The sequence below is a fragment of the Doryrhamphus excisus genome, chromosome 16 (genome assembly GCF_030265055.1).
Source record: "Doryrhamphus excisus isolate RoL2022-K1 chromosome 16, RoL_Dexc_1.0, whole genome shotgun sequence".
Classification (NCBI taxonomy): Eukaryota; Metazoa; Chordata; class Actinopteri; order Syngnathiformes; family Syngnathidae; genus Doryrhamphus; species Doryrhamphus excisus.
The window spans coordinates 6,410,452-6,421,109 of NC_080481.1; the positions used below are offsets into that span (position 1 = coordinate 6,410,452).

Below are 10,658 nucleotides of genomic sequence, written 5' to 3' on the forward strand. Positions count from 1 at the left end.
ACACCTTTCCCATTTTCCGGCCAGCGTTGTCATGTACACATGCCCTGACAGCACGCTTCTTCATACTTCCAACCTCCTCAACCCCTTTCCCTTGGTACTTACTGGCATCAGAGGTTTCCGCCATCATCATCATCTAACAAGATGGAGACTTGAAGTTCTAGATTAGTGTTGCGTGCTGAAGAAACCGGCTATCCTAACATCCAGCCCGTCCTGTCCCTCCATCCGGCTCACAATCAAGTGGCGAGCAGTTCAATAATTCAGATTAGCGCTCATGTTTATTAATGGCCTACATCTGTGCAAACAACATGTCAAGCCGGGAGTTTATTGTAATTGCCTGAGCAAACAAAACCTGAAAGAAGCAATTTCCAGCTACAATATGCGAGAAGGAGTAATGAGGCCATTGGCATTCCGATGCCGTCACCAACGCCGCTTCTTTTCATCACTCCAATATTGCGTGTGATGGATATTTTTATAAGGAATGAAGGTGCTGGATAACGTGGTGGCGCCACTCGGGGCAAGTTAGTGATTAAAGATAATCATCATCTCGTCACCTCTTGCAAGTTCTTATTGGATTTCTATTTGCGTTACATACTCTGACTTCACAGTTTGTGTTGCCCAATAGACTACTTTTTATTAATGAGCCACCACTTCATGGGCTCTATTTGACTGTTGCTGGCAAATGTTAAACAAATGGAGAGTGGCCGTCTCCCAACTTCAAGGTTGTATTTGAACCGCAATCCATTTGTGACCAGGTCCAAGTACCCTGGATACTTTTAACTTTTTATAACCAGGGCCGTACGTTGTTCAATCTGCTCTGTGATCACTGTTTGAGTTTCAAGTCTGTGGGATGGCGCTGAGATTAGAAAATCCCGCCTATGATTGATAGATTGATTTGTCACTGCTTTGCGGACAGCGAGCAGTGTACCTGCCAACGCTTGGAGGCCATTAATCAGTGTAAATAACACTCCCTTTATGCATCAGGATGCATCTTTGTTCCAAACGGCCGTGTGAGTGAGTCGTCAAAGACGTGTCACTGAGGAGGCGCTGACGCGGCCCAACAAGAAATTGGTATTTTTGCTGCAATGCAAAGCCGCAATTTGACAAATGGCTTTACCAGATGTCCCTGCAATGTAATATTTCTGTAATTTAGGTTAAAATAGCCTCCCTGCGGAGAGGAGGACAATTGAAAGACGCTGCAAAACTGACACAATTAATCAGTTATCATTTCAACTCTATCTGCAGCATGTTGATGTAGAACACACCAGACCTTTTCTGGATCCAGCGACTTCTCCGTGTTTGCGCAAACCTTGTCATTATTTACTGCTTAATTAGTGCACCAGTTGATTAAAGTGCACATGAATCAGGAAGGCAGATGTGGCAGTTGGGGAACACTTTGCCACGTAAGTGGTAACATACATTTATTAGCAGACCAACCATAAATCACGGGGACCCTCTGTGGCAATGACGCTTGGATGTTAGCACACTAGATGTGGGGGCGTTTTTAGCTAGGATATCAAGGCTGTCAGAAAGAGGATGTTGTTACTTGACAACACAGATTTAGAAGCCCTGGCGTTCGAAGGCGACCCACCCTGAGGTTCTCTGTAAAGTGGAGGCTCCGGGTGGAGGATGGCAGGTCAGTCCCTGCTGAACCGATGTGGGCTAAGAGGATTGCACCCCGGCGGGGCTTAGAGGGGAGCGCCTGCTCACGGCAGCACCCTGGGACGCCCGTATTAACACCCTCCGCCAGTCCGGAGCTGGTTTTGCAAATGCCCGGCTCCTGTGTGCAATGCTTGTCAGTCAGGCTTGGCTGTCCCTTGATGTTTTTCCATTGTGATTCCGGGTGTGCTGGTTGTTCCGTCTCAGATAGGAGCGCAAGGTTGATTCATCCCCATAGGGTTGTTAAAAGGTGGATCCACTAAGTTTTCAAAGTGACTGAACTGTGGGAGGGGGGTTGAGGAGAGGGGTGGCCAATGCGTTCTTGTCAGCTCTTGCTCAGCCCATCACAGACACTGGTTTTGAAGATTTTGCCGTCTGAATTTTGTGATAATCCATAATGGGGACTGTCTGACAGCGCTGGCGTCCCTGAGGACCGGAGATACGCTTGCACCCTGAAGGTGGGGGCCGCATTGTCTGCACATCAACCCTTTAAGTGCTCTATTGAGCGCTGATTTTTCCTTTTCATTAACTGTACTTCTCTCTTCCTTAACTGGCAGACCTTTTTACAATATGCATTCAAGGAGCTGCTCATAGTCTTAAAATACGACTCTAATATAAATTACAAGTTTAAATGTGAGCATCAATATACAGTAAATGCTAATTTAATCTCTAACTCTCAGTTGGCCTGTGGAAGCAGCAAATCATACTGGATATACTGTACATTCATTTATTTTCCAATTAGTGATTTATTTATTTGCCCCTCCATTGGCTGGCAAGCAGTCCAGGGTTTAAGAATAAGAAATGTACGGGGGGTAAATTGGTCGTACAACATATGTCATGGACATCAGCATGAGGGCCACTTATACTGTAAGTTGCTGGCTAGGATGAGTCGGATGAGAAGTGGAATGGATGGCCACCTCTCCCATCTACCACATCATCCGCTAACACACTTGACCTCCTAATCAGACTGCGGGCAAAACAAGCCATGTAAATAGCTTTTGTGTGGTGATAAAATGATAGGACATGATCAAGTCATAACAGCAGCAAATGAGCACGTTGTTTGGAAGAGGCGCTGTTGCAAATTGAAATGCCGGCGTACTGGATTTGTTCCTTGCTAAAAGACACCACAATGAAGGTGATCGAATATGAAGGGAGACAAGTGTTTACATTGCGGCTTTCTGCGCTGTACAACCCTGCGCTGTGGATCTGTTTATAATGACATGACATTTATGACAACATACACACACACACACACACACACACACATATATATATATATATATATATATATATATATATATATATATATATATATATATATATATATATATATATATATATATTAAAAAATCACATCCAAGTACATTTTACATGTTGTTGCTCGACTATAAAATATAAATAGCTGAATGAATTGAATACAAATTTGAGGCATTCATAAGGCATTGAAAGGGATGTTGTAAGATGTGGTATTACACACTGGCCACTAGGTGTCAGTAATGTTACATGATGGTGATACTACACATTGATAACGATGCAAGTAAAAAAGGAACAGCAACAAGGAACTACGAGTTCTAACTTGTGTGAGTCTATATTATGTCTTATATTCTATTATCAAGTCACTATATTGGTGATCCGAGTGTAAAGGTGACTCTAGCAATGAATAGATGATAGAAGGTTGTAAACGGGTTTTCGATGCTCAAACTTGTTAGGAATGGAATATTTTCCACTCTCTTCTGGATGGGTACTGACACGTGTATGTGCTTATCTACACCAAAGAACTGACACAATCAGAAGACCTTTCACTTGAATCCAGATCAGAACAATAAACCAACAGATTGTTAACAGGAAGTTTCCTGATCATGGGACAGATAGAATACACGATTAAACTGACTTTTTGACTTGGATAGTTAGTTCACATAGTTAGTACTAAAAGGTCCGGACCAATGTGACTTATAAATAAGGTATTCTCTTTTGCAGAAGGTCACTTATCCCCGTCAGGAAGGGAACCAATCGCCCTGCGTCCTGTCAGTTGGAGCTGGAATTGCTGCCGCCGCGTTGTTGCTCCATCTTGCTTCAACAATTACAGAAATACAATGAGTCCTTGCTGTTTTTAGGGGGGCGTTTCTGCTCAGTTATGTCAATAAATTGCAATAGCAACGAGGGAGACAATGTGGGAACCCATTGTGTTTAGGGCTATCTATGTCAGACGCTGGTGGCTCCCCGTGCAAGAACTGTTGTTTTAACAATTTAATTTATTTTAAATGACCAACTTCTATCTACTTCCTTCTACAGTGGCCATCCGCCAATGCCTCTGGACCGTAACAATGGTGGCGTTCCAAGTTTGATGTGATGAAAATGTATGTTTTTTTTCCTCATTGAAGAATGTTTGCAGAGCATTCAATGAAATTACTTCCTATGAAACTTTGAACAGACGCCATGTTGGTTTTGCAATGAGCTCAGTTGGAAGTTACGGCAGGCCGTTTACAGCACGTCACAGAAAAGGAGAACTTGATTTGCTCACACACAGTATGGGAAATCTCTTTTGGTTGGTACATTTTTGGCTTCTTTGTCCTTCTTTCCCAATCCGCTTGAAACACTTTCTTAAGTTTAGAATAAATGAATTGGACAGGCTAGCTAGTCAGCTCGGTAGCTAGCTATGCTAGTGGTGCCCGTCTGTTATGTCCCACGATAAACCAGGGATGACCTTATGCCAATTTTATATTCACGGAGAGGAAGTATACACCAAATGTTTAGAAATGATAAGGATTCTGTGAGGAGACCTTAAGGAGTATCTCATGGAGCATCCTCGTTTTGGGAAATAAAAATACGGTCATCCAATGTTGGATATCAGTGCGTAATTACTCACCGCCTTTTACATGTGATCACATTTGAAATAGCAATTTATTACATTAGCCGTTGCTGGGAAACAGTGTTTTTAAGCGGTTCTGACCAACCGTGGATATCAGCCATGGCGGGGGCCAAGATGAGCTATTCAACGACTGCCCTTTTTCCACAGACACGGCGAATGGCACACACATCGCCAATCCACCAGTCTCTGCAGGGCTTCTACTGCCACTCACATCTGCTCCCAATGGACTGCCGTCTCGAAATTTGCCTTTGTCCACACCCGGAAGCACTGCAATCCCAATCCAGAAAGACGCCGGAAGCATCTGAAACCAAGGCTCTAATGAGGGCGATGCAGAGAGCGGTGATGGAGGAAGCAAAGGAGACAGGTCAAAAGAAGGCGGGAACTGAGGAAAAGAAGAGGCGCCCAGCAGCCAAATGGAAGCGGAGTGTGTGTTAGAAGCGGCGTTGTGCTAACAGCTGCCCCTGACATTAGCACAATGGGAGAGCGGCAGAGAGCGCTCCTTGTTAGGGATCATTTAATAACTGAGATCATCTTTTGGTTAGCCTTGGGCTAATGACTAATGTCAATGGCAAATTTCACAGTTGTCTGGAGAAATGAATTCCATTTGCAATAAAAGGCCCCTTGGCTTGATGTGCGTGCTCCTTTGCTCAAGTTGTGGAACTTCCGGAAGAGTAAAAAAATCAAGGGTCTCAGCTTACCACCCTCTACCTTTTAACCCCCCCCCAATTCCTCACAAGACAAGCCTTTTTCTGTCTTAATGAGGCACATGCAAAAATTCTATAAAAAGATGCTGTGCCGGGTTCACACGTCCTGCTAACGTAATAACGTTGCATACAGCAATGCAAATGCGAGCTGCGCATGTAATATCACCGCTGGTGTGTACTAAACAAACACACACACACACTATGTGTGGGGTATGATCATGTGTGTGTGTGTCGACTAATCCGCCCATTGAGTGTCGAGGCAGCATGGAGCGGGTTAATGACCCCTCACTATCCCCCCGTTTGTGGTAACTCACCCCATCACTTTGGATGGCATCGCCCCTGACACACACACACTTGCACCCCCTCCCAACCACCCCATACTTTCACAAAAGACCCTGCCTTTGGTGGACCCCCCTTCCCACACACACACACACACTCTGCTGCTGTCCTCACCCCCGGGGGTGCCAAGAACTCCCCTGTCTGTCATTCTGCTGCCTCTTTCCTTTTCGGGATGGATGACACAAAGCGGGAATTCAAGCCGGGCTGGGCACTCGCGTCTACGAGCCGTGTGCTGCTGGCTCGCAGCGTGGGGTTAATTGCAAGCAAGGTTAACAAAATAGGAGACAAAAATCAGTTTGAGAGGCGGCCAGGGATGTGATGGGCTGCGATGAGATGAACACAGCGATTGTGTGCGCACTCATAATGTGGACAATCTTCTTCCCCTTTGAGGATGGGAAGGGTTTCCCTGACGGAGCTTCTGCACTGTCCACAGTTGGTATACTGGTTTTGTCACTTCCTGGACACTCGGCATGGCCTCGCTTGTGAAAATGAATGTTAACATTTCGCCATTAGCACCGGCCGGGGGCGTGCTCGTCTCCAGATGATTTAATTGCCCGACCATTTTCTCCTGTCAAAAGAAACACAATGTGCACCTCAGATGGAAAGCAGCGAGAGCAAGAGGCAGAGTTAATTAGTGGCCTCGTTAAGGACCTGGAAGTGTGTGGATTGGACGGCTCTCTGTTATTTTTTTGTGCGTCCGCAACCTTCCCTGTCACTGTATTCATATATACAGAAGAGCAGCCGTGTGGGTGACAAAATGGTGGCAGCAGAGGTCGCTGGGGATGGTAAAACACAAATGTAATACAAGAATAAGATGTTGCGCTGTGGAGGTTCTAAGAAGAGGCTCTAAATGCAAAAAAGAAGAAATGGGAGGAAGACAAAACATTTTTTCATCAAGCGATTGAACTACAGGCTCTTCATCAGCTGACCAAACTTTTAGGACCACAGCCTTTAAAGGACAAAATCTGGCAAAAGGTGCATTCACTGTCATTTTCAGTCAGGTATTCACACCACCATAATCTCCTAATGGGAAAGGCAAAAAAGCTTGGATTGGAGTGCCCTTGAGCATGTTAAAGGATCTGCTCCTGTGGAAGTGACAGTAATAAATCAGCAATTGGTCTTGTTATTGAGATGGATGGTTGCTATAGCGCTTGGCTCTTTTTTATGACTCTTTTTTATTTCATTCTTGTGTTTAGCATTTATTACGTGTCCGTTATGTGTTCTGTGTACAGTGGGAGTACATTGAGGTAGAACAAACATCACCCATGCAGTAATCCCTTGCTCATCACCGTGAATTGGTTCCAGATCAGATCAAATATTTCCACGGTTAAAGCATAGAAAACCTGTTAACAACATTCCAAATACAGTTTTTTTTACATTGTTAGAGCCCTGTAGACATTAAATAACAGCCCTATAGAAAATGTGCTGAAATACGTCTGACTCGGAATAGGCTAGATAACAGCATTGTTCATTAATTCAAATATTTTGGAAAAAAAAACGTGATAGAGTGAGGGAAGCAAAAGTGAGGGAATATTGCATTTCTCCAAAGTGGAACAGGAAATGCAACAACAGACTTCAAGTGGAGTTGTCCTATCTCACAGGAAGTGGCCACTGGTGTAGATACGTGTTGGTTCAGGGTGGCGTGCGGCCATTTGCTGAGATGAGGCCCCTGAATTATTAAAAGACTGTGAATGATTCAGTGATGACGAAGCAGCCTGACAGGCCATTCATCAGTGGGTGTCACATTTTGTCTGGGGGCATGTGTGTACTCTTTTTTTTTTTTTTTCCCAAGGAGAAACTTTCCGACAAAGAAACACAAAAGTTTCATCATGTGGCAGATTGCTACAAAGAGTAATCCTTGCAGCCGTGTGCCTTTAATTAATCACAGTATTTGAGTTTTTGCACATTCATCTGGATGAAAGTGCTTCATCATAACCTGCTTTGGGTTCTAACGCCCGGGCATGCTTTTTAAATTCCGTGTCTTCTCCGTGGTGCAGCCGGCACGGTGACAAATTGCCACGAGCGGGCGGAAAGCATGCAAATGCTGCAAGGAGACAAATGTCCAACCTTGTGTTTAGTGGGAAGCTAAGGTCATCCACCCTCCCATCTATCACTGCTCTAATCAGCTCGACGCAGCCCTGATGCAAAGCCCACTACCTGCTGCATAGATAACACAGGGGGAGGGGGGGGAGGGAGGGGGGAGGCAGATAAACCTCCACTGATAGAACATTCAACAAGTAAACATTCATATTGCTATGGAACGCCGCGCTCTTCTTCTGTTGCCCTTCTACCACACTTATCTCCCCCCTCATTTTGCTTGTTTTGGGGTTTCACCTGCAGCCCAAGGTGAAGCTGCTGTAGGGGCGACATTCCAACATGTGTGTCATGTGACACTTTCCTTTTGCTTCTAGTTCCTTTTACATCAATTAAAACCGCTGCCTGCCCCCCCAAAATCTTCTCCAAACCCATCAAGCGATCCAGAGATAGTTAAATTAGATCCCTGCCCCGCACAATTAAAATCGTATTATTGCTGGAGTGTGACCCGGCCTAATTTAATTGGCGTGCTTGCTGAAAAATGATGAATAGTTCTGGTTTGTAAATAGCTCAGAAAGCAAAGCTAAGCCTGCATGCTTTATGTCTTGCTGAAATAACCAACATGGCAAAATGAAAGATCAGAGTGAAAAGTTGATCCTGGCTTTTTGCAGGGCTTACTGGTAAATAAAAATGGCAAATAAAGAAATATCTCTTTGACACACGGCTGTTTTGAGTTGCGGTGTCTTTTAAAAATATACCGTATAATAATCAATAAATCTTGCAGTTTCATCATCATCACGGTCACGCCCAGACATCCCATTATTGTGGCTGTCCAATCTTTCCCAACATGCTGCTTTTTTGTTTGTAGAGATGTTGTGGCGACCAAGGAGGAGTACGAGCTGGAGGTCTGGGCTCTATGTTACCGGAATGTCTGGTGGCTCACACAAACACCAGATTTCGTCACTGGAGCATTTTTGAATGATCTCAAAACAGGCACAACACGGGCTACTAAAACTCAGCTCCCCTGTTGCACACATGGACGACATGAGCAAGACTCTTATTTGTCTTAAATGGCGTATTTTCTCTTATTATGTCTACTATGTTGGGTAATACCAGCATAAAGGTGCCTGTAGGGGTGTTATTTCATGTCTAGAGGGCTCTAATAAACCCATTTTTAGTCGTAAACAGTTTTCCAATACTCTCAATCACAAATACTACATATTTAAATAAGGATACTACTGAGAATTGACAGATCACGGTCGGATCTGAAAGCAATGAATTTTGATAAAAGAATACGTTTCACTTCACCGTCTCAGAGCAACTATGGTACATTCAGGTCCACTGAAGAAAGTGTGAAATCTCATTGCTTAACAAAGAAAACATGATGAGTGAAGCACAAAGACATAAATGTAAATATGTTGGCTTCTTTTGTATATATGCCGTACATTTTACCTGTATATGAAAGACTACCGACTAAAAGGGAATGAGCTGTATTGTCAGTAGAAAACATAATTTTTGAAGAGCAAAAATAGAAATATTTTGGGGCCAAAAATCCCCAAATCTAATTTGTATATATATATTTAATGTATGTTTCCAGTATGACAAGTTGTAAACTTCAAAGCCTTTCTTACAGATCGCGTTCTTCAGGCTTGGGAATGAGCCTTCCAGTCATTTTGGTGACTTTGTTGGCCATGCGAGCTAAATGGGCGTGTGCTCATTAATCTCAGTGCGAGCCTCGGAGCGTCCACTCAGGCTGCTGCCTGCGTGATTTATCAGGTGCGTCGTGCATTAGCAACCGTTTGTAGCCATTAGCCCGGACAGCTAAGGACGCCGCCTGATGAGGTGATGGTGGGCGGAGTCCTTGGTACGTGTTTTCTGTACCTACAAATCTTGTGTTGATGTTTGTTATCATTGGAGCATCTGTCAACAACAAGATTGTGGATGTGCATCCACCACAGTGGCAAACAGCTAAATTTGTCAGTTGCTGCAGTCCAAGCTGGTTGACATCCTCCATCGTGTGTGTGAACATGCAGGGGGGGGTATGAGGGATGCGAGGGTGTTGCGGTAATCCATCCATTGTGTTCAACTTCTTCATCTGTATCAACTCATTGAAAACACAGCGGCCCCGTGGAGTGAAACTGAGCCTGCCCCCGTCCTTTCTTGACAGGCCGGCAAACAAGCGAGAGAGTTGGGTGGGGGTCACCAAGGGACACTTGGGAGGGGTGGTGGGGAAAAAGGGGCTAGTGGACCATGGGAAAAACACAATCCCTGGCCCCTCTATAGCACTTGTTCCACCCCACTTCACCCGCACACCCACCCTGTGTGTGCCACTTGCCAATGACCCCTATGACCCCTTCGCTTTTCTCTGCGAGCCTTTGAGCCGGACGCTCTGGACTGCAGATGTGTGCCACCACCCCCCTACCTCCTCCCTCGCTGACCCAGGGTCCGCCACAGGCCATACCTTTACCTCTGATGCCCGGGGATTCAATTCATAAAAGAACAATAAGGCAGGATATCATTTAAGGGCTGGCATGTCAGGTTTTGGTGCATGACTGATGGACAGGAAAGAATGTTATTATTGATTATTGATTATCTCCCCTCGTCTTCCCCATGCTGTCACTGTGCCCTGAACCTCACATCTACATGACTGACATGGCCGGGTGTTTGTGTGCCACTTGTTGAGTTCCTTATTACATCACGTCTCTCATTCACAAACCATGCTCCTTATGCCGGATAAAAATCCTTCTACCACCCGGCAGGTTCTTCAGTGGTGACGCAGCACGTACAAATGCATGATAGCAGCGCTTCTCGGCCACTGTGAAGGCAAAAGTCTGGAGTATTGAAAAAGAGCACGGCTGCCAGCAGGGGGAGGTAGGGCAAAAGGAAAAGTGTAGGAGAGTGGAGGTCTGGTGAGAGGAGGCCAGCATGTGTGTTGGTTGTGTTTTGGTTTTACAGCCACCAACAGCTCATGTTTGTTTCTTTTTCTGTCTTCTTGTCGACTTTCAATGGCCACTGTGTTGGAGGACTGAAAATAGGAGGTGCAAATCTTTAGTACT

The 10,658-nt window shown here is 44.9% G+C and overlaps 1 protein-coding gene across 3 annotated transcripts in view; it reads left to right on the forward strand.

Annotated features, from left to right (window-relative positions):
* Positions 1-5,111, forward strand: part of LOC131104872 (uncharacterized) — a 72,584-nt gene extending 67,473 nt beyond the window's left edge. For all 3 annotated transcript variants that reach the window (XM_058052509.1, XM_058052510.1, XM_058052511.1), the window contains exon 4: positions 4,673-5,111. In XM_058052509.1, coding sequence (XP_057908492.1) covers positions 4,673-4,960 — 288 coding nt within the window. In that variant the 3' untranslated portion in view covers positions 4,961-5,111. The remainder of the gene's footprint in view (positions 1-4,672) is intronic.
* Positions 5,112-10,658: the final 5,547 nt, after the last annotated feature.